General features: G+C 39.9%; 2 protein-coding genes and 1 long non-coding RNA gene across 9 annotated transcripts in view; 1 reads left to right on the top strand and 2 right to left on the bottom strand.

The window, feature by feature from the left end:
- Positions 1 to 1,046: 1,046 nt before the first annotated feature.
- On the bottom strand, positions 1,047 to 13,947 carry MARVELD2 (MARVEL domain containing 2). Of its 3 annotated transcripts, none has more exons than XM_048849627.2 (7): positions 13,870 to 13,947; positions 11,936 to 13,108; positions 7,796 to 7,828; positions 5,322 to 5,455; positions 4,494 to 4,665; positions 3,989 to 4,039; positions 1,047 to 2,189 (listed from the first exon to the last, which is right to left on the bottom strand). In XM_048849627.2, the coding sequence occupies exons 1-7, from the start codon at positions 13,933 to 13,935 to the stop codon at positions 2,073 to 2,075; spliced, it is 1,746 nt and encodes a 581-aa protein (XP_048705584.2). In that variant the 5' UTR covers positions 13,936 to 13,947; the 3' UTR covers positions 1,047 to 2,072. The 3 variants fall into 3 exon arrangements, with proteins under 3 accessions (XP_048705584.2, XP_048705586.2, XP_048705585.1); XM_048849629.2 differs by lacking the exon at positions 13,870 to 13,947 and adding an exon at positions 13,691 to 13,831; XM_048849628.2 differs by lacking the exon at positions 7,796 to 7,828.
- LOC125636486 (uncharacterized) lies at positions 13,876 to 24,181 on the top strand. Its single transcript, XR_007356615.2, has 3 exons — positions 13,876 to 13,962; positions 16,199 to 16,281; positions 21,898 to 24,181. It is a non-coding gene; the product is annotated as an uncharacterized LOC125636486 (long non-coding RNA).
- The window catches only part of RAD17 (RAD17 checkpoint clamp loader component), a 28,967-nt gene continuing 20,575 nt past the window's right edge, over positions 15,849 to 24,240 (bottom strand). For 4 of the 5 annotated variants that reach the window (XM_048849623.2, XM_048849624.2, XM_048849621.2 and 1 more), the window contains exons 15-17: positions 22,520 to 22,640; positions 20,103 to 20,160; positions 15,849 to 16,787 (exon numbers count right to left, since the gene is read on the bottom strand). In XM_048849623.2, the coding sequence (XP_048705580.1) occupies positions 16,520 to 16,787; positions 20,103 to 20,160; positions 22,520 to 22,640 (447 nt within the window). In that variant the 3' untranslated portion in view covers positions 15,849 to 16,519. The remainder of the gene's footprint in view (positions 16,788 to 20,102; positions 20,161 to 22,519; positions 22,641 to 24,240) is intronic. The other variant, XM_048849625.2, reaches the window with a different exon arrangement.

The raw sequence follows: 24,240 nt of genomic DNA on the forward strand, positions 1-24,240 counted from the left end.
GCAAGGCCCAGACCTGTGGGACAGGAGCCGCCACTGCAGCGCAAGTGTGGAGTGGGTTCACTCTGCAACCCCCCTCCAGTGCCCCCAACCCTTGAGAGCAGGACCTGGCAACCTATTCCCCAAGGGACAAAACAAAGACACCACCACATTCCCCAAAAATAAAACAAAATATTATATTTAAAAAAAAGAAACTTCACAGGCTCACTTCATAGTACCCCAAAAATGTTAAATCTAGCTCATATGAACCTTCTGATAAGTATTTTATAGATTTACTGGTTGTTTGGATGGGCACACATTTTAAGACCAGCTGTTAAAACTAACAAGAGATTACCTACAATATACCTAGAAACACACACGTATGTTTGGTAAAAAAACTTAGGTTTACAGTTTAAATTCTCAGCTGTCAGAACCTGAGTTTAGGTTCTTGAACTAACATTCATTTGGTCATGTGGCATGTACGTTTTTATTCCTGGTTATCTTTTTAAGTGTGTAGCATAATAAAGCTCTCAAATATATGGGATAAGCAATGTGACCAGTTTATAGCATGCTGAAAAGTCAACGATCCCAATTTCATATCTTGAGTACTGAAACCCATCACTGATATTACAGTGACATAATTCTTTTCACTTTAAGTGTTCCCCATTTCTTTTTAAAAAAAAGGGGGGGGGGAGCTAGAAGTGGCTTTGAGTTACAGACACTTGCAGTGCTTTAGAACAGCGGTGTAAGGTCACATGGAAACACCACAGCCTTACACTAGAAGCTGTGAACATACCTCTCCTCTACACTTGGAAAGCTACCATAGTTAATAACTGATGATAGCTTGGCGATATAATCCCTTCTAAACTGAGACCAAGCATGGAAAGTTTCAGAAAAAAGACTAACAAAAGCCATGATGTAATCCTAACAAAAGCAATTGGTTCCAAGTACTTATAGCAAGTATTATGTTTTGGACATTTAAATAACATATTTCATAATGAAATGTCCAGTGACATATTGGTTCTAGAAAACTGTTCAGTGAAGAAGCTAATACCGATGAGAAAATGACAAACAATTTTAGTGTATTTTAATTAGTAAAAAAAAGTTCATACAAAGATAAAATTCATATAAGATGACATTGTTTGCATAAGTTTGTAAGTATTTACAACTGTGATACGAAACAGATTTACAAATTCAGACCACATTGTAAGGTTTAGTATAAAGGTACGCTAAATCTCTGGAGGCTTGTGTCTCACCAGTGAAAAACATTTCACTTGGATTTACATCAGATGCTTATGGTTTATGTACCATAACTTTTTTGGGAGGTTTTATACTGAGAATTAAGTTTAAAATTTACTATGTACATTCGACTCCTAGTGTTTACAATTACCTGCATCAGCTACTCTCTCCAGTTTTCTCAAAACAAGAAAGTCATGTTCCTCTGGGTGTTCTCTTCCCTTAATTTAACACATGCAGTTCTACCTATGTCACCAAGGGGAGGTTTGTAGAGAGTGCTAGTTCCATAGCGGCAGTTTTTTCCAGTACCATACGTAGAGCCCTATGCAGATACAAAATTTGTATCTGCATCTGATCCACAAACATGGTCTGCAGATATGAAGTGGATATCTGCAGATTTGCAGGGCTCTAACTATACAGGAAATACACCAAGTCATTATCTGAGGTTGTTACAGCACTACTGCACAGGTTCTTGACTAGATCTAGAAGAACCAGATCTGGTGGAAAGGGTGCACACATGGAAAGAGAGAGACAAAAGAAAGGGAGAACAGATGAGTAAAAATAACCATACCTATGACTGCATAAAAAGGGACAGACTTAGGCATTTATCTATTAATAAAACATACAATTAGTGTAGATGCCATAAAACAGCTTGTTAAATTATTTGTTATATTGCATTTAAAATATGATTCTGTACAAAATTGGTTCGAAATGCACAAGATTTAAAGAGACTACATATCGGCATTGATTGAGGAAGCAATCAGTTTCACATTAGGAAGTTGATAATTTTGAAGATAAATATTTAAAAATCATTTCTCTTTCAATATACTAAGCAGCTTCCACATAAAGTTAGAGTGATACTATGGCTGTGTGTTCCAATTCATAACTTTATCGTAGTCCTGAATTCTTTGTTTTATGTGAGAAAGTTTGTTCTTTAGATAGTCACAACGTTCCCTTTTCTCCAGAAATGTAGGATCCTGCAAGAAATATACAAGCAAACGAACAACTCATATTAATACAATGTATCTTTCAGTTTTCTCCAAGAACAATCAATAATGTAGTTGGCTGAGGACAGCACATATGCATATGGATACATGCCCTCCAAACACATGCTGTTCTTTCCTGAACATAATTTCTTCTACCTGCCCTTTTCCTGCTTTCTTGGTGGGTGGAAAACGGGCTGTGGTTTTGATATATTTTAGCCATTTAGTAAAGTAATGCAATTTTATTTGTTATGCTGCCCTGTTTCAGTTATATATTTGTGTTCTGATGGTTTGTATCTGGTGATCTTTAACAAACAAAAAAAAATGAATGTACAAAACAAATGACAAAACAGACTAATATGAACCGTCAATTTGCATTGAATAAAAAAACCAAAAAGGTACAAATCAGGAGATTATATTGCCAAGATTTTACTGGAATGCAAGTAATTACACACACCCCTACCTAACCTACTTAATAGCAATAAAATAGAACCCCTTCTGGATTCCAGCAATAGTTATTCTGCAACTAATATATAGTCCACCCCCCCACCCCCCAAAAAAGAGTTGATTAAAAAGAAAATGAGAGACTTCCTTTCAAGATTAAGCATATGTACCTTGTTGTTTTTATCACTTACAAGGAATGTTGGCTTTTTGTTGCATGTGTGGATGGAAAATGGATTGGTTCCAAAAAAATAACTGAACAATGTTAGCAAGCCTTCTCAAGGCAAGACATTAATATATGGGACCTACCGTCAAACAGAAAAACATCTTAGCCAAAGAACATCAACGGTTTCTTTTGAAATCTAGTTTATATATTTAGAGCTATCACAAGATGCAACCAACATGAAATTGTAATGAGTTGGACAACAAACTTTACCTGCTTTCTCAAGTCTCCAGCGTTTTATGTGACAGGTACACTGAACACTGTAACATGCAAAGGCTGGGCATACCCTTAACTAATAGATTGTGCCTGCTGTTCAAGCTGCTTTTGTCTACTTACATCAGTGGTGGGCAACCTGCGTCCAGTCAGGGTAATCCGCTGGCGGGCCACGAGACAGTGTTTACGTTGACCATCCACCGGCACAGCCGCCCGCAGCTCCCAATGGCCGTGAACTGGGAGCTGCGGATGGCTGTGCCTGTGGACCATCAATGTAAACACTGTCTCACGGCCCGCCAGCAGAGTGGTTGCCCACCACTGACTTACATCCTCTTAACCACCCATTGGATTATCATTGCAAACCAGCGGCATAGCCAGGACGGGACACTTGGGTGGGCCCCAACTTCAGGTGGGTGGGCAACAAAAGGGGGTGGGGGAAGGAGGACATGAGGGTTCGGGGCCGCCTCGTCCCCACCTCCAGCCGGCCTTGCGGCGGGCGATGGACGCTCTGGCCAGAGGCCCCTGAGCCCTAGGTGTGCACCCAGCTCCGGGAGGAGATGGCGTTCTCCAGTGGTAACAGTTCCCATCTACACTGCCCCAAACTGGGCCTGGCTCCCCCAACGGCAGGCCTACCCTTTTGGAGGGTTCCTCTGCTGCTGGTGGGCTGCCTGCTCACTCACCTGCCCTCCTCCCATTGGCAGATTAGCCACTGGGCCAAGGGGGTGTGCCCAGGTGGGGCCCAGAAAAATGGGAGCTCCCGTGACCCTACCCACTCTGCCCCCCCGCAGTGCTCCTGCCAGGAAGTGGGATTGGGGTGCTGGGGCTGGGCCTGGATGCTAAGTGGGTGGGCCATGGCCCACCATGCCTATGCCCCTGTTGCAAACTAGTATTAAAACGTAAATCTGAAAATACTCACATTCTTCTTCTTTTTGTATTCTTGCAGAACTTTTGAAATTCTGTCATGTTCCTATTAAAACAAAATGGTGAAGCATTTTAAAAACCTTATGTTTGTTGTTAGTGTTCTCCCATAAGTTCTACCCAGACTTGTCAAATGGGTGAACTGAGATATAGCTTAGTTTTTGTTTTCATTGAAAACATTAGTTTGAATTTGTCAACACTAACAACTAAAATTAGTCAAAACTTTCAATTAAGATGGAAACTAACTGAAAACAACTAAAATAAAAACAGATGAAAATATGGGTCAAAGCTAGTTATGAAGTGTTTCACTATTTCTTTAATATGAAGATAATAGGTTTTCAGGAGATCAAATCCATCCTGTTTGTTCATCTTTAGCATTATCAGGTCTCTCTCTTCCCATAGGCAGTCTAGCTGTTTAAGATTGTGCTCAATTCTCAAAAACAAATTAGTTTGGCTTTGCGATTAATTTTTTTAAAAACACACGCATCTAATTAGCTACTTACCAGCATGTTTCCAGGGTGAAGGGACAGCTTGCTCACCAATACATCCAAATCATCAAATTTTTTTAGGACCACCTGAACTTCAGCAGAGAGCTCTTTATATTCAGCAAACTGATCATTAAACACAGCTTTATAGCGATCTCGCTCATCGTCTGTCTGAATTGCTGGGTATTTCCTATAAGAAAAACGATTATTAGTGCTGGAGTTTTGACTTTCCAAAAAAGCTGTAAATGTGGCTTTTTGAGCACATGCAAACTTCAGCAGGTTATACGCAAGACTTTGAAATCTGAGTTAAGTGTTATGCAAATTAACATTATTTGAAACATGTCCTTATGGACCTATGGCGTTTCATTAGCTTGCAAAGACTATTACTTTCTGTGAATTTTACTCATTTCTAAATTTCCTTTGCTAAGGTTTGATTCTGATTTTGTCAGTCAGACTGTTTAACAAGTATTGCAGGTTCTAGAAAAGTTCAAAGAAATGCCTGTACATTTATTCTCTCAGTTATTTTTGTATCACTGTATGTCCTTTCCTCATCCCCTTGGTAAATATTCTGTTAGATATTTTAATTATTTAATCTATTACAAAATTTTGATTTTTATGTATGCATTTATGTTTTTTAAGTATGCATTTTTAAAGTATGCATTTATATTAAATATGTACATACTACGTCCACAGGCCATCATTCTCTTATTTAAAATTCATGTCTAAGAAATTGGAGACCAATAGAGTATGAAGTATGAAAAAGTGGTTAGATACTAAAATAAGCCAATAGAAAAAAATACCACCTCTTTGATGAAACAAACAATGGAAAATTTCAAAAACACTCACGCTAAGTAGTCTGGCATCACTATAGGCTTAGGAATGTACCCTGATGGTATGTGGCCATTAAGTAGTTCAGGTTTCATTTCCACCGATTTAAATTGTCTGTAATTGACCTCTCTTGGTCTGTCTTCACTTTCATACTAATTTTAAAAGTAAAAATGATAAACATAAAAAACACAAAATAATTGTTAGTGTGGAGTTAAAGTTGCAGGTATTAAACGGTTTCCTATGCCTTCCTGAATGCAACTGTAATATTAGAGACAAAAACAAAGCATGAGTTAGAAAACTGGAAAATGTAAAGTGGGTGAATATCTTTTATTGGACCAACCCACCTTGCCTCTCTAATATACTGTGACCAACATGGCAACACCACCACGGGATATAGAAATATAAAGTGAGATTTCTCACACAACACAACCACCTTAAATCTGCCCCAGTAGTGACACCAGTTCCTTAATACAGCATTCCTCTGGGGGCTTGGGAATACTGTATTAGTCTTGTGTGACTTGAATGAAGTACTGGAAAGTTTAAGGAAGTCCCCTAAGGTATTACTAGACTAATTGTGATTGTGCAACAAGAAAACTATGAAGAAAGGTAGCTCAGTGGATCTAATTTAATCTCTGTCAATCAGCAAAAATTTTTCCCACTCCCTGAGGGTCCTGCTGGAGTGTAGGAATAAGAATCCTTATTTGGCGTTGTGGTGGGCACAGAGAAAAGGGTAGTTTCTGTTAGGCAGGAGAAAGTCACGGTGAAGTTCCCAGCTTTTATGGGGGCAGAGTTAAGGTTGTGTGGGAAGTATTGCCTTGGGAGCATCAGTACCATTGGAGCCCCTGCACAGGAAGTGCTGTGGGCACTGGTGTCTAAGGCAGAGCTTCTCTGGGCATAAGCATCTGCCTCAGTGCAAAAAGCGTTCTGGCTGCACCAAGACATACTGCCTTTGCTGGCGCACAGTTAGAGGCGTGTCTCCAGAACGCTACTGTGGGCTTTGGGGCTTCTCCAGAGAGATCCAGGAGCCCTGGATTCGATTACTGAGCACACACAGTTACCCAAAATCACTGGCTTCTCTTCTCTGGGCACACAAGAGGGGAAAATCCAGACGTCTCAGTGTGGAGCTATCTGAAGTATGAGCTTAAGTTCAGACATGCTGGAGAATAGCAGAGTTTCTCTCCTTGTCTCCTTATTCAACCACTTGCTCAGAGGCTCTGCCTCGTCTGAGGAAAGACCGCTCAATATCCTTGACTTTAAATTCCCAAGATTCCAACACTTGGCAAAGCTTCGCTGATGACTACACAAGGCATTTGGTGGTAAAACTGCCCGACTCTTACTAAACTGGTTTAGTTTAAACTGCTAAACTAGGGGTTTGAGCAGAGAAGGCAAAGTAGTCTTGGTTAACTCAGGTTTCAGCCTGAAGGATTTACCCTTCAAAGTGCTCCAGGTTAGCCTTTTCTCTCTGGGGTGCCTCAGTAACGGTTTAGAGGCACTTCCCACACCTTTTTGTTCATCAGATGACATGTGCAGATATATCCTGCATATCATGGTTGCAGGGCCATCCCTAGCTATTTTGGTGCCATACACAGCCCCCTTGGGGGGGCTGTGTGGGGCCCCAGGCCTCCTTGGGGGGGCGGGCTGGCCACTTCCTGCGGGAACTGGAGTGACCCTGCTCCACTCCCCTGGCTCCCAGCCGCGTGGCCAGCAAGTGCTGGGGGGGCAGTTCCTTCCTCCCCACAAGTCTGGCCCTCGGGCCAAAAAGTTTGTCCACCCCTGTCCTACAACGTGGCCAAGATGTGAAGACACCGAACTTTCTTTCTTCCTCACTGTCATACTTGCCAAAACACCAAGGGGGAGGAGAATGGGTCAAGTCCTGACCTGTCAAGGGAGGCACCAGAACAACAAGAGAAACGTGTGCCAAGAAGTACTGAACCCAAGCATATTCAAAAAAGTAGCAGACCAAGCACCGATACAAACGGTCTTAAGTCTGTTGAAAACAAGAAACTGACACACAGACAAAAAGGCACCATAGGTGCACCAAAACACTTGAGGCAAAGAATTAAAATTTAGAGCTCTGAACCAGATCCAGCTGGAAAACAAGGCTGAAACCAAGAAAGGCCACTTGATGAGCATCACTAAGCTCTAGAGGAGAGCTGGAACAATGGGTGCTGCTCATTCCTACAGGGAGTTCCTTTGTTTACCATGGTCAAGGAAGTTAACCACAATATTCAGAAGGCAATGTTGATATACTCCAAAGGGGGTATTGCTTGAGTTCTACCTGACCACGACTTCCCTCAAGACCAGAGAAGATTGAGAAATAGTGGCGTTCCACCGGTCTTGTGTTAAGGAGCTAAGACTTAATGCGAGAATCTGACACAGAGATTAACTTATTCTGGTCAGCACTTTGGAAAACTTTACCTCTTTCCATCCTATAATAATATCAGTCAGAAAATTAGGAGAGAGACACAGGAGAGAATAAATTTGATTCTTACCATCCTTTTTGGTAAAAAAGATTGTGTTTTCATCTAAAAAAAAAGGAGACAGTTTATTGCTTAACGAAGGTTTGAATCACACATGTATTCTGCAAAAGCACAAACCTTTAATATCCTAAACTCCATAAAAGTCATAGGACACAGGGTATTTGTGATCAATTAATGTTTAAATATGAATAAATCTATTATTTTCAGGAAAGCTGGGTGTGGCAGTATGATGTCATTAGTTTTAAAGAAAATTTTAAAGAGAAGCCAGTAATTCAAAAAATATTGTAACAATTTAGACCAGTTTATTTGGAGCATTTTATAAGAAGATTCCAGGATTGTCACTCTGCAGCCCAGGATGTCTGCTGAGTCACTGAGAAGTGATAGAAACGGTTGCAAGAATGGCTGACAGGTTGTTTTTTATTGTTCATCGCCAGGTTGAACCATCAATGAGATTCAGTTTACCACCATCCAGTTTAGTTCTGAGCCATTTTTGGCATTTATTTAAAAACACCACCACACACACAACTTTAAGAATTACACCCGTGGGACAGCATAGGCTTTCAGTTACTACTTTTAGATAAGATACTTCAATCTCCTCCCGACCATTTTTGTTACTCTCTTATATTTTGTCTGATATTAACCCATGAACTCTTTGGGGGCAGTAATCATTCTTTTTTTAAACTCTGTTTTGGGAAAATAACTCAGCCCTCAACAATTTTCCATCATACTCAGCTCAGTCAAACCAACCACTATAAAAATAATCTATTTAGGAATATTTTCAAGTAAATAGAGTAGAAGAATGTTGGACGGTGGGTGGGAATAAATTGATCATTTTATATATAAACTTCAGTAAAACTTATTTTTTCAGATTTTTATAATATAAAATTAATCTTCTAACAAGAATATTGTGAGAATGATACAGCTACTCATTTAATTTAAAATTAGGACACGTCATGAGTAAAACTGTGTCTTTTAAGGAAAATTTTACAAAGGAAAAATTAAAGTTTGAAATTAGAAAGTGGAGGAAATCCACTGTTCTTCCTCTCTAGTGAGAGAAGGAAAATCAAAAACTGAATCCTATTTAGGTGTGGCTCAAGTATATCCTCTGAATTTTGTGGAATGTGATATTTTAGTCATTTTTAATAAAATGTGAGTTTCAATTTGATCATGTTTTGCACAACCCACTTGGAATGCTTTAGCTGATAAAGCAAAAATAAAACAAATTTTCTGTTATCATCCACCAGATAGGAGATTAAGCAATTAATAATAAAGGATGTTCCTAATATGTTGCGAATCCATTTGCAAAATAGTTGAAACAGAGCACAAGTGATCCTGCAGTGTTATATTTAGAGCCCCTAGAACATAATTTGTACTGAACTCTATCAAAGTTACAGCATGATGCTTTATAGCAGATTTGTAGGCTGCATAATGAAAATATATTTTATTTCAGTGGATTTTTTTTCCTTTTAAGCCTTAAGCCACTCCACCTATGCCCAACATTGCTAAAATAACTAGAATTATGATTTTTGACCATGGTAAATCAAGAATTATGATTTTTTTTAATACAAGAGCTACAAGGCATACAAACAGTGTAAATATGCTAATGAGAAAGGGCTTGCAGGAACAGACCTGAAAACTGATTTAGAATTTAAGGACTAATGCATTAAAGTTTTTTTTGTTTCACACAGGATATCCAGACCATAGGAAACCAGTAAAAAGCAGTACTCAGTTATCTAGCTTTCTGTATTTAAAAAATTGCCAACCTTTCTTACTCTAAATATCAGAGAAACATCATTACATCATGACAGGTTTCAGAGTAGCAGCCGTATTAGTCTGTATTTGCAAAAAGAAAAGGAGGACTTGCGGCGCCTTAGAGACTAACAAATTTATCTGAGCATAAGCTTTTGTGAGCTACAGCTCACTTCATCACTCACATCCGATGAAGTGAGCTGTAGCTCACGAAAGCTTATGCTCAAATAAATTTGTTAGTCTCTAAGGCGCCACAAGTCCTTTTCTTTTTATCATTACATAAGTGACAAATACTTAGGCTTGGCTTTGGCTTCTCAGATCCAAGAACACAGTGTTGAATTAGTAGTGTGAGGAAAGCTGAAAATGCATAGATATGTCAGGAGTGGTGGTCTGGTATTTCGCACACTTCACAAAATCAGTTTCTAATATCCTTAGAGTAGCTCTGACAAACTTCTAAATTGAAAGTTCTGTCTTCAAAGGCTCATTTGCTTTAAGGCCTCCTACTAAAGTGTTAAAGTAAGTCAGTTTATACTATATTCTTCCCTATCTTTTTTTCAGAAGAGAGTATGTACTAAGAAGCAGTTGACCAGCTGACTTAGGGAAAGTACTTCAATATTTTCCATGTGACTGCATGACCCAAGGTCTGCTGAAATCAATGGAAAGACTACCACTGACTTCAATGGATGCTGGATCAGGTGCTTTGCTAGTGCCTTTCTGTAACCACCCCTGTATTCAAACCCTACACACTACTGTAATAATTGTGCAAAATATGCCTTGTTAAAAATTTATAACACAATCATCAATATTCTTATGTAAAGTATGTATGAAATACGTATTAAGAGTTATTAACATAAACTGAAATTATGCCAACAATGTGTTTACAAGACAACTCTAGGGCAGGAGTTCTCAAACTGGGGGTCTTGACCCCTCAGGGGGGTCACAAAGTGGTTACATGCAGGTTGCAAGTTATCAGCTCCTTGGGGCTGACAGCTCCCAGCCCCCATTACATTTATCTCCCCCTCCCCCATTTTTAACATATAAGCAGGGATCACACTCAGAGGCTTGCTGTGTGAAAGGGGTCACCAGTAGAAAAAGTTTGAAAACCACTGCTGTAGGGTAACTGGTTTCTCAAAGAAAGGACAAGGTGACACCTCCAGCCAAGTGTCATTAAAGTTGATCAGCAATCTGGCAAAGAACAAGGTCAGGCACAGAGCGACTTGCATTTCGGCAAACAACAGCAGGGAACTTCTTTCACTTCACATCTCCTTTCTCACAGCTGGAATGAACTTTATCTAGGGGTAAACCTCAGGAAAATGCATTTCAAAGGATTACTGAACTACAGAAGTGAGAGGCAAACACACCCCAATCTCTCTCTCACCGAAGAGGACAAAAGGAACCACCCCTTTGAATTGTGGGGGCTGGCGGGAAAGGGTGTGACCTAAAATTTAGTCAGCCATGTTGCTGGAAACGTGGTAAAGACTTTACTTTGAACCAAGTCTAGCTTGTTAAATTTCAGCTACTAGGAAGCATTTTATCTTTATTTCTCTTGTAACTATTTCTGACTTTAATACATTATACTCACTTAAAATCGTTCTATTTGTAGTAAAATAAACTTGTTTTATTATTCATCTAAACTAATTCAGTGCTGTGTTTAAACTGAACCGTTTGGTAACTCCGGTTAAAGTAGCAAACTGTTCAATGTTGACTCTTTACAGCGGCAATGGACCTTTACTATCTGAAATTCAGGACTGGAAATGTATTGGGATCACCTGCAAATAATAACTAAGGCCAGAGTGTGACTGGATGCTGCTGACAGGCTGCTGGGGTCTGAGCTGATGGACCAGAGCTGCAGCTACACAGACAAACTCAGGGTGTGACCTGCAGGCTGTTTAGCTGTTTGTGAGTTGCTCTAGCTGAGAACGACAGCAGCAAAGCATTGTGAGGCACCCAAGATTACAGAGCAGGCAGTGCTTCATTTGTGCCAGGGCGGCTCGTTGCACCTTTGGGTTTGGCAGTACATAGCCCTGGCACCTCCGGGGTTGCTGCATCGTTATGAAAGTAAAAAAAAAAAAAAAAAAAAATTGCTTGGGCCCCAGCACCTCTTTCATTACAAATTAAGCACTGAGGGCAGGCAGTGACACAACCCCTCACTGGTCTGAAATGCACCTTGCAATGTGACACTTTCCTTTAGGGAGCTCAGAATATTACAAAAGTGGGTAAATATTCCTGTTGTATAGTTGGGAAAACTAGTACCAAGATGACGTGCCTAACATAACAGTTAGCCCAAAGCACAATGATAACTGGAACCCAATGTTTACTACTTAATCCCACCTTGCAACGTGCACTCTAAATGCACACAAGAAAATTGATGCAATCAGTTTGATCTGATAGTTTTTGACTTACCTCTTGTTCCATTAATTCTCTATGCCTCCTTGCTCCTTCATGTCTCCATAGCTTTAGGCAAACGACTGTACTAATAAGATAGACAATCACTGTGACAAACAAAAAGATCATTGCTGCTGTCTGTCCCCCTTCTATGCGGCAAAATGATGCATTCATTGGTGTTTTAAATAATTGGTAATAGCAGAGTCCACCTCGGTTAGCATCATTCACATAGACTATCGCAGCAGCCATATACAGAATGAATAATGCAACATTAATTCCAAATTCAGTTAAAGGCCACCAATTCGAGTCCAGAAGAATAGTTCGATAGTACATTGACATGCCAAGCACTAGAAGCGCTATGGTCACTAACCAAGCCAAGCCTGCTACAACAAGTATAAAAGGGGTTTTGGGGCCACTATAATAATAGCCTCCATATATACTGTTTGCTGTAAAACCATACGGCTGTGAGTATCCAAACATGTTGTACCATTCATTATCTTTGTGTATATAGGCTGTGACACAAGCAAAGACAGCTGCACCTAAAAGCAGCTCTACAACACACAGAATTCTGAGTAAACCTGCCCATGATTTCATGTAGGAGTATCTCAAATTATAAGCTTCCACTTTCTCACTGTAAGTTAGAGCCATTTGAGTATGTCGTTCTAGGGAGGGATAAAGATCTTGGGTAAGCATGGCTTCAGCTTCTTTGCGTGAATTATAGCTTCCACCTGACCCTCCATATGGGTCTTTATAAGAACTAGCAGCTGACTTGTGGTTTTGCTGTACTGGAGACGCTGGTGGAGAACACTCAACTCCACCAGAAGTGTATTTTATATCTGATGCTGGCTTATCCAATTCTGGATTATTTCTTCTCCCTTTGAAGAAGTTCTTCCAGGAGTCTGGAATGAACCGCCTGACTGGTTTGAGATCAGAGGGTTCTTCTTGATCACTTGGGTACAATTCAGGGCCGAGAGGTGGTTGCAGTGGGAGAGGTGGTGCTGGCAAGGCATCCACACTCAGTAGCAGTTCATCATTTTGTGAACTTTGAGGCAGACTTGCTGTATCTTCCAAAAAAGAGGAATCCACGTATACTTCATCATATTGTGTAGCTCTGCCATGCTCCCTCGATCTGTGCTGCGACAACGCACTTCTGGAAGACATTTGTGATTCGATCTCCTGTTCTAGGAACACCTAGATAATTGTATGAATATTTATAAGTTATCCCCTTCCCACTTCACGTGCGGTTCCTACAAACATCATTGAAGAAACTGTTAAACACCAACAACGGGCTCAGCACTGAACAAGCCAAAAATAAAAACTATTCCTCGACAGACTTACAACCCCACCAAAACTGGGGCATTCTTCAAAGAAAGGCCAACACTTTAGAAAAAAAATAAACCCATTCCACCTGGAAACAATCATGCTTCATATTTTATCCTCTAGCGTTACAGCGAAGGTAACGCAGAGAAACCAACAATGACCGCAGCAGCCATTTCACGTTGACAATGCAAGGTCTAAGAGCGAAGCGTGGGGAAGTGTTTAATTGCCTATAAACTAAACTCCAGGGATTTTATACCGAGCCCGTCCCAATCAAGTGACGCGCAGAGACCTACGAGGCACTTCTCTGGCCGCTGTTTCACCGAGTCCCAGGAGCAGGGGGTCTTGGGCCCCGATTCTGCAAGGGGATCTGCAGAGAGCCGGCTCCTCCGCCCCTGCACAGCCCTTGTCCTCCTCGCCTCTCCCCCCGGCCAGACAAAGGGCCGCCCCGCTCACCGCGAGCCTCCGCGTCCCGCCAGCGACTTCTCAGCTCCGCGCACGGCCCCGCCGCACAACGCCCAGCCGCTGTGGGGTCGGGCCCGGCCGCTCCGCTTGGATCCGCGGTCGCCTGGGTCGCTCCCGCCCCTCGAGTCAGGCGACCGCCCATCCCCTCCAGCCCCGCCCCGGGAACTCACCTGCCGGCCCCGCCTCCAGCCCGGGCCTCGCGGGCACCTGCGCCCTGCTCGGCCTGGCCCGTCCATGCGCCATTTGCCCTGGGGGCAGAGACGGTAAGTTACGCTGAACGGCAGCGCTCTGCGCCCCCGCCTGCCGGGCTCCCTCTGCAGCGAGAAACCTACGGACCCGTCCTCACGCCAGCCTCCGGCAGTAAATCCCAACTGTTATGGGGCGGGTGAGGCCAGGGAACCTGCCTGAGTCTGCTTTACCCTGGGCTGCAAACTAAAGTAAAGTAAAACTATTTCCCCTTATTTCCCCTCCTACTGGTCTTGTAAAGTGCTGGAAATGGCCCACCTTGATTATCACTACAAAAGGTCCCCCCGCTGGTAATAGCTCACTTTTCCTGACCACTCTTGTAACAGTCGGTATGGTAACACCCATTGTTTTGTGTTCTCTGTGTATATAAAATCTCCCTGCTATATTTTCCACTGTATGCAGCCGATGAAGTGAGCTGTAGCTCAGGAAAGCTTATGCTCTAATAAATTTGTTAATCTCTAAGGTGCCCCAAGTACTACTTTTCTTTCAACTAAACCAAGGCTCCTTTGCGTGGCAGCGAGGTGAAAGACGCTGAAGGCCATGTAAAGGGGCATGGCCTTGGGAGCGGGGAGAGCTGAGAATGAAGCTTGTGCGGCCAATAACCGCTCCTGCCTTGAGCTACAACAAGAGCGCACCCCATACCTTCAAGGTACCACAGAGCAAAACCTAAGCACTAGTTACTAGTATCTCATTCCCCTGCCCCTAGAAACATACTGGAGTACTAATGATGTAATAAACTACTGCATTCATGTTCATTAGGAGACTAACAAAAAGATGGTTTCAACGTTGTAATGCCTTATAACTTTTCTAAAACATAGAATGATCACTTTCCATGTGATATCTTTTCTCAATCTTGGAGAACCTGTCTCAAGTTTGCTTACATTCTGAAGAGATACATGTTTCTATTTAAATGGAAAATTAGAAAATTGTCATGTTAACATACTCAGTCCTGTTTTCCTACTTTTAAGATAAAAAGAGCCAGTGTTTTCCAGCCATAACACTTATAAAGGGCCATAGTGTAGCTGATTTCTGGTTGCTGATTGCCAAATATAGAAAATGAAAGCTTTTAAAGTGAGACCATCGTAAGCCTTTGAACACCATGAGTTAAAACATGCTCTATGGATATGCTCTGTGTTTACTGCTGTAGCTGAAACTTTGCCTTGCGCTGAGTAAACCTGACCTGTCGTCCTGACTCAAGCACAAGTTCCCCTGAGTATGGAAGATTAGGTAGGGTGACCAGATAGCAACTGTGAAAACACAGGACAGGGGGTGCAGGAATAATAGGTGCCTATATTAAAAAGTCCCCCAAAACAGGACTGTCTCTTTAAAAATGGGATATCTGGTCACCCTAGGATTAGGCCACTATTAAGATTAGAGGGATGGCTAGATGAAATTTCAGTATAAGAACAGATCAAGCAACTCTATTATTTACTGCTGTACTAAGGATATACAAATTTTCACCTTCATATGCTGTTTTATGGTCTATTCATAAAGAATACTTACATTCCTATATCTCCTCATTTATCCATAACACAGGATTTTATTTATTTAAATAGATACCTTCCGTAAAGTTTCAGAGGAACAGCCGTGTTAGTCTGTATTCGCAAAAAGAAAAGGAGTACTTGTGGCACCTTAGAGACTAACCAATTTATTTGAGCATGAGCTTTCACATCTGATGAAGTGAGCTGTGGCTCACGAAAGCTCATGCTCAAATAAATTGGTTAGTCTCTAAGGTGCCACAAGTACTCCTTTTCTTCTTCCGTAAAGTATATCTGAATTTAGATGTCATTTAGAGGAAAAAATGTCTTCAGGATAAACTATTAATTTTCTAAAGAATACAAAGCACTTAATTGTAATGGCGTATTCCTTGATTATGCAATTATTAAAAAAAACAAAACTAAAATAATCTACAACATATGCATCTGTTTATAAACATACATTAAGTATCTAGCCAAAAGTACAAAATTTTAACAGCAACATTATTTACATCAATACTGAGTTAACTTTTTACAATTTACATTTTATTCTTTCTTCCCTCAGAAGGTTTCAAAACAATAGTAAATGTCTTAAGAAGTACGTGAGATTTAGTAAAACCTCACAGTGCTGACAAAAAAGTATACAAGGTATACCCAGAAACTGCAAGATTAAATTAAAAAAAGTGTAAATATAAAAATAAATGTGATTTACTAGTAACCATTAATTTTCTCTCAAATATTTCAGCTCATTTATAATTTTAATTTTGTTTAAATATAGGTTACTTTGATGGCTCAGGACAGGCAGGGAGCAACACCTTTGATTAAGTACACACACTTGGGGCTCGATACTGCAATGTCAAGGTAAGTTAAGGAAGTTTAGCATCTTGATACTCCCCCAGTACACACTGGGCTTAAGGCTGTAGCATACTCTCATGTGAATAGTCACAGGAATATTAAGGTAGAATTACTATAGAATTGGTCCACGCTTTAATACATCATTTGTTTGTTACAATCTAGTTAAGGAAGAGACTTTTACCACAAAGTAAAAAAAAATTCCGTTAAACAATGTTAGACCAATGCCACTGCCATTTTGTTGCACTCAGTTGCTATCATATTCATCTATTTTTAATTCATCTTCCTCCATGATTGCTTGTGCTGTAATAGGCTGGGGTTGACTACCTGGTAGTTCGCTTCCACTAGCCTGGCTGGAAGTAAGAGGAAATTCATCTGGCTCAGTCTCATTTATTTGGTTTTTCTCCAACTGGACTAGCACCTCCAGAGGCTGTGTGGCAGAAAGGTCCCCTTCGTCAATATTTTCAAAGCCTGGCATACCAAGATCTTTATCTGTAAGAGTTTCAAGCTTTAACCTGCAAAATCATAATAACCATCAGTAACAAGAAAAAATAAAATGAAGCACTCTCTTTCACAAGATCATGGAAGTTGAAATGGAATAAGTCACCCATGTATCTATCACACCAAATAATCCTTTTTCTTCTTTGGTATTTACAGCTTTCAAAATATTTGCATTGTTATAACCATAGCTAAAATATACATTCTCCTCCTTTCTAAATCAGTAATTCTAATAATTTGTATTGCTCTTCTTTGTGCATCCTCCAGTTACAGAAATTTGCCCCCCAAAACTAAACACAACATTGCAAGTGCACTTACACCAGAGCTGTATAGGAGTACTTGCTCCTTGCTCTTTAAGTGCTGCATTTGCGTACGCAGCTCAAAACTACAAATAGCTGGTTTTAAAGGATATCACATTGCTACATTTTCTGCTTCACCCCTTAAGTCTCTTTTAGCCTTAGTACTTTAGATTTTTCTCTGCCATGACGCATTTGTGGTTGGATTACTTTGCCTAAAAATGTAAACTGTTACAAGTTGAATTATTTATTTCTAGCAGTGCGTACAGTGTGCTAGACACTTTCCAAACACAGAAGATGGCATTGTTCCCTGCCCCTTACGGAATTACGGTATAAAAGATCAGAAAGGGGGAAGGAAGAGATTACTATTTCTCATTTTGCTTTTCTGATCATGTTTCTAATCTAGGTCTCTTTGTATTACTACAATGTCATGATTGGTGTTCACCTTAATGGAAACTGGAGATGATATTAATTGGTGAAACATGATTTTTTTTACCTCTTCCAGATAATTAAAAATGTTGACAGGACTGGTCCTAATGCTTATCCCCATAGTAACCCACTAGACACTTCCAACTGATAAACTAATATATATTAACTCTTTGTTTACAGTCTTTACCCATGACAGTGGTCCTATCCTAGGCAACATGAATTAGTTTTCTTTTTAGGTTCAGACAATATCATATTGCCCCGCTATAAATCCATGGTATTCAATAATGTTGAATATTGCGTGCAGATGTGGTCGCCCCATCTCAAAAGAGATATTGAAATTGGAAAAGGTTCAGAAAAGGGCAACAAAAATGATTAGGGGCATGGAACAGCTTCCATATGAAGAGAGATTAAGACTGGGACCTTCTCATAACACAAGAATTAGGGGTCAACACATGGAATTAATAGGCAGCAGATTTAAAACAAAAGGAAGTATTTCTTCACACAATACACGATCAATCTGTGGAATGTTTTGCCAGAGGATGTTGTGAAGACCCAGGACTATAACGGAGTTAAAAAAAACTAGATAAATTCATGCAGGATAGGTCCATCAGTGGCTATTAGCCAGGATGAGCAGGGATGGTGTCCCTAGCCTCTGTTTGCCAGATGCTGTGAATGGACAAAAAGGGATGGATCACTTTATTATCTGTTCTGTTCATTCCCTCTGAAGCACCTGGCATTGGCTACTGTTGGCAGACAGGATACTGGGTTAGATAGACCTTTGGTCTGACCCAGTATGGCCGTTCTTATGTTAGAATTTCATGACAGTACCAAATGCTTTACCAGTGTCAATATATTTCATGGGACATACAAGGTGGGTGAGGCAATCTCTTTTATTGGACCAACTTCTGTTGGTGGAAGAGACGAAAAGTTTGTCTCCCACCAACAGAAGTTGGTCCAATAAAACGTATTCCCTCACTCACTTTGTATCTCTCATATCCTGAGACCAACAAGGCTCCAACAATACTTAACATAGCATTACTAATATATATTAATGTATTTAATGGCATTAAAATGGTAAACCAATGTTTTTCCCCTTACCCCATCTCCAAAAATACTTAATGAGCTATAACCTGAAATTTTTTTTCCCCTCAAGAGGAAGTGGTCCTGCAGGTGAAACCCGTCTCAAAATACTACAGCAATACCCAATAATGCAGGTATTAATGGATTATCACACTCTTAAAAGTCTGCTTCAGACAGAGACATTCCATAGAGAAGTCTAAAAATAATGTGAGACTAGTACATTTCTCAATTTTTAATCAGTCAGTGGGAATGCAAGGGTGCTTTTCCCGTAATCTATTTAAGTTAAATGGCTTTTATTTCTAAAATTACATTTCTTGGGAAACATGGGAATAGACGCTTTCACTTCAGAGTCACTATTTTAAATTCAGTGAAAGGAGGTAGAGGGTCAAAGTCATAACCATCTGATCTGTTCAGTGATCAACAGTTTGATAGGTCAAGTGATTTAATAATCTCTTTCCAGTTTCTTGTGATCAAGTTCACATATCACCAAAAAAATCCCCCCAAAACCAAAAAAAAATCACCAACACATCACATTTAAAACTGCTGGTCTCAGAGATCAAGGACTGAGAGGTTATGGAAACTTAACTGTCAGAAATAGGTCCTTTAGTTGAGGCCCAATGATCTCAAAGTATGGGATAGGCTGCAGTGTCACTGTCTGGGCTCTACATGTTCTGTGGATAAGTAGGATTTTGGTCCCTGTGACTATCAATTTGTCTCCCTTATGTAAGGATTTTTAGAACACAGACAATGGAAATTCATAACTGCATATATAGTACAAATCATAAGCCTACTATAAATTAACTTATGCCTATTTTATATTCAAAAATAGTTCCCAAATATTCACACAGCAATAGTATAAAATTCCATGATATATATTAAAAAAATGTTTTTAACTTCAAAGTAATAGGAATACTTTGAAATCACTTTCTCAATAGATCATAATTTTATAAATGTATAACTGTTTCAAAGAAAAGAATAGTTTTTGTTTTATATCATCTTTCTCGCTCATCTAATATTACACTTAATATAGTGCTGTGTCAAAATGTCAGGGGTGATCTCATAGTATGTGAGGAGTAAAAGGACAGAATAATTTTTACTCTTCTTTTTGGCTTTCGTAAGTTAATTTGTACTCATTTAACATTTAGTAACACACAAGCCTCAACCAGGTCACGTCCCCATGGTAGTAGGCACAGCACAAGGTTGCATTTGATGCAGTGGAAGAGAGGAAGCCAATGGGGAGAGGATATAGTCAGAGTGACAAGCCAGCAAGATGATCTTAACAGCAGTATTTGGAATGAATTTGAGTGGTGGCAGGTTGTAGACATCAAGGCCAGAGAGGAGGAGGTTGCAGTAGCCAAGGTAGGAGATGATGAGAGCTGGAGAGACTGTTTTGCCAGTGTGAAGAGGTATTTCCTTGCTGATCTTGGAGATGATGTGCAGGAAAGATGATGCACTGTAGAATATCTTTGATTTTCAATGTATAAACATGAATGGGACTTTTCTAACACAAATAAGATTTAAGTTTACCCTCTAAAGTGTCTCTTCAAGGGAAGCCTTCCAACATCCTGGATAAAGGCAATCTGAGCTGAGAATAAAGATAGAATCACTGTCATCTTGGACTGGTCATAATGCACATAAAATAAAGCACACAAGAAAAATAAAAATGTAATTCACTAATCTTGTAAATGTCTGCAAGATTTTTTGGTATTGTAGTTAAAGTTATACTATTATGAATTTTTACAATGTATTATGCCATACACCTATCAAATTAGGGACTAGCAATGAATAAACTGGCTGGGATTTTTTATCCTATGCATGCATCTGTAATTATGTTATAGTAACCAATTCAGATAGCCTTCAGGATGAATTCATCTTGAAACTGGAAGGGCCTTATCTCAGGTTTATGTATGCTTAAAGGTATCTAGTTCAATATCTAATAAGTGGATCCCGTTGTCCAAACAATGAACTTTGTGATATGTCACAAATAATTTTATTCTAAATAAAATGACTGAGATTGCCATCAACTTCCTGAACTGAGTGGCCTCATATTTCCCATACTCTCCATACAAATGGAAGAAAAAACACATTTTCTAAACCTGCCAGAAAATGAAAAAATGGAATTGTTGAAGATACAACTTATTTTGTCTAAACCTCAAATAAAGTGGGCAGCTAAACTTCTACTATAAACAGCAATATCATGACCCTCTCTGATTTCCTATTATAGTATAATCAGATTTCTGCACTTCGATAAGATACTCTGCTTTCAGCCTTTTGGCTTATCCACTAGTAAATGGAAGTACTGTCAAAGAATGCAGAGGTGCAATGAAAGCAATCAAAATATATATCTCATTGGGAAAAACTAACAGTGTCTTCCATATGACAGGGGTTGGCAACCTTTGAGAAGTGGCATGCCAAGACTTCATTAATTTAAGGTTTCATGTGCCAGTAATAAATTTTACATTTACAGGGCTCCCCCAACGAAACCCCAGACTGGCAGCCAGGACCCCAGCTGGCAAGAGCCGGCAGACGGACCCCCAGACTGGCAGCGGGCTGAGCCACTCATCCCGCTGTCAGTCTGGAGTCCCAGCTGCTGACCTGGGGTCCCGGCCACCGGTCCTGCTCAGCCTGCTGCCAGCCTGGGGTTCCGTCCACCCAGGCCGGCAGCGGGATGAGCGGGGCCAACAGCCAGGACCCCAGCTGGCAGCAGAGTGCCACTAAAAATCAGCTCACATGCCGCCTTTGGCACGCGTGCCGTAGGTTGCCGACCCCTGCCATATGAAGTGAACCGGATTAAGGATTAGGTTGCAGTACAAAACCTCAATAGCAATACGTAATCTGGAGATGCCATACAAAAGCAAGGAACTCCTGTTCAAATGAGTCACCTTGTTTATGGCTATGTGCATTACCTCAACACAAGAAAGAGACCCAAATATCCTGTCATTTAAGAACATTTGGGATATATCTGTAACCCCTTACTCACACAGGGAAGTATACTGGACTCAAACTAATATAAAATTTTGTTGCTATATGGTGATCCCGGTGGCAGTTCTGTATCTACATTACTATTTTACACAGTGATACAACTTTTTAAATTAAAGTGAATGACTGAGGTATATGAGTCTTCCAGAAATATCTGAAGTAAAAGGGACAGCAGGATTTAACCTAGTTAAACGTATTTATTGGCCTCTCTTACAGAGAATTCAGTATCTTCTGTTAAATCGGTCCATGTTTAATTGACATAGCTCAGAAAATGTAGAACATTGACAAGTACTATGAAGAACCAAAATAATTTAGTATTTATCACTTTATATATTATATATAGATATACGTAACACCGAGGACCCCCAGTCATGGATCAGGATCCCATTGTGCCAGGCTTTGCATGAACAATACAAAAAGATGGTCCGTCTCCCAAATGGCTTACAGTCCAAGTAATTACTATGTATTTGAGTGGGACCTAAATTGTGAAACAGATTGGGACATATAGAACCCTATCCTGCAAAATGTTACTCCCTAATGCTTGAAATCAGAAGGAATGCAAACAAGGAGAAGGATCGGGCTCTTCAATTAGAGACTTTTCAGCACAGGGTCATTGTCTTGCGTATATGTAAAGCACCATGTGTATTTATGGTGCACTGAAAACAAACTGTCTCTCACACGTATATTAAGGTTTGTTTTAATTCTTTTGGTGTAAAATAATATTTTTAAAATATCTTTTAAGTAACATTAAGCCAATAAAGCATTGTGGGCTTGAAATGATGTTGCTAAAAATAGATCTGGAAGTCTTACACATACCTATTTATTCCACAATGTGCTGTTTTCTTATCTAGGCAACACTGCAGACTGTGTTCTGATTTTGGCTCACAAGAACCTTCCATATGTATTATGGATAGAAATTTAAACTTATTTTTTAATTTAAAACAAAAAAGTTATGTTTATACTACCTGGGTTTCTCATTGGATTTGTCAGCATGGCAAGAAAAGGCAACAGCTGGGTTTGAAGGCATAAAGGTGATAAACAGAAACTTGAAAACAGAGATTTTGCAGCAAGGCAGTTTTCTTGATACTGTAAAAGGTTGGGGGAAAAAAAAAAAAACACAAAACCCACAAGTGAGAAAACATACTACCTGAAAGCTTTGTTATTTTGTCAGTATAATTATGTAGGTTACCACGATATGCTAAAAACAGGAATGAATGTTCACCCGAACATTCCACATCATACAAAACAGCATAATAAGCCTTGTCCTAGCCTACTGGACTGTTCTTCAAACAGCCATTAAGGGGTGAGGGTTCAGACAAAAGATAAGCAACCAGGTTGAATTAAAAAAAAAAAAAATTATTCATTTTATTTCCTTCAAATCTGTCTTGTGTTTCTCTTGCAAGTTTCCCGAGGATTCTTATAACTGAATTACAGGATGCCTCGTTCACACTTTTTAGACAGAATAAGGCACCTTTTAAATGAAGTACAAATTTTTTTCAAGAGCCTTGTAATCTTATAGTTGAGCTGTTTATCACAAACACATAAGGCAAGGCAGTAAGGGAATCAAAAATTGTCCATCTTACAAATCAGACTAAGACAGCTTAAGGGGCATGAGTTTGATTTCATTTACAACACACTTCATTATATTTCTTTTGCACTAATTTTGTACTGTATGAATTTGAATTTCAAGGATCTCAGAAATATATTCATTTTGGGTGGAAAACAGGCTGTTTTCTGGGACCTCTAGTTATTTTCTAATTAGTAGAAAATAAGTCCATATTGTTAGGATATAGATATTCCGGCCTGTCTGTAAAGGCCTGTCCTTTAAGAATGTAGGTGTATTCTTATCACTTGGCTAGTTATAGAGGTATAAAAGAATCAAAATCACTGTCTGCTGGTGTAAGGTCCTTCTCTTACTGTGACACTCTGAGGCCCTGTTCTTAGGCTAAGGCCTTTGGCTAAGCAACAGAGGCAGCCATAAGCTGGGAAGTGACCGGTCACATCCTCACATTCCAAACTAGTCACATTGAAAGGTGCTATTGGGCTGTTAGGCATTATCAGGACAGGAGCGTATTCCTATCGCTTCCAGAGAAAGGGAGGGCCTCGAAGATGTAAAAGGAAACTTAGTTCGATAACATCCTGTCTGGCAAGAACTCACTTATCAATAGCTGGGATGTGAAATCCACACTTCTGTATTGTTTTGTCATTATAGTTCCCACTTTGCTATTGTTTGTCTGTATAATCTCTGTCTGGTTCTGTGATTGTTTCTGTCTGCTGTATAATTAATTTTGCTGGGTGTAAACTAATTAAGGTGGTGGAATATAAGTGGTTACATAATCATGTTAAAATGTGTTAGGATTGGTTAGTTAAATTTCAGGAAAATAATTGGTAAAGGTATAGCTAAGCAGAACTCAAGTTTTACTATATAGTCTGCAGTCAATCAGGAAGTGAGTGGGTGGGTGTGTGGGTGGCGGAAATGGGAATCATGTTTGGCTAAGGGCAGGAATGGGAACAGGGACACAGGTGTAAGGCTCTGTGGTTTCAGAGCTGGGAAGGGGGACACTAAGGAAGGAAACTAGAATCATGCTTGCTGGAAGTTCACCCCAATAAACATCGAATTGTTTGCACCTTTGGACTTTGGGTATTGTTTCTGCTCTCTGTTCATGTGAGAAGGACTAGGGAAGTA

The sequence above is a fragment of the Caretta caretta genome, chromosome 5 (assembly GCF_965140235.1).
Source record: "Caretta caretta isolate rCarCar2 chromosome 5, rCarCar1.hap1, whole genome shotgun sequence".
Classification (NCBI taxonomy): domain Eukaryota; kingdom Metazoa; phylum Chordata; order Testudines; family Cheloniidae; genus Caretta; species Caretta caretta.

What these genes read in the sequence shown, in the direction of transcription:
- MARVELD2 (XM_048849627.2), bottom strand. Translation starts at nt 13,935, where the DNA reads ATGGACGGGCCAGGCCGAGCAGGGCGCAGGTGCCCGCGAGGCCCGGGC. An exon ending in GAGAATTAATGGAACAAGAG is followed by an intron (nt 7,829 to 11,935) that starts GTAAGTCAAAAA and finishes CTTTTTTTTTAG; the next exon opens with ATGAAAACACAATCTTTTTT. An exon ending in AATACAAAAAGAAGAAGAAT is followed by an intron (nt 2,190 to 3,988) that starts GTGAGTATTTTC and finishes TATTTCTTGCAG; the next exon opens with GATCCTACATTTCTGGAGAA.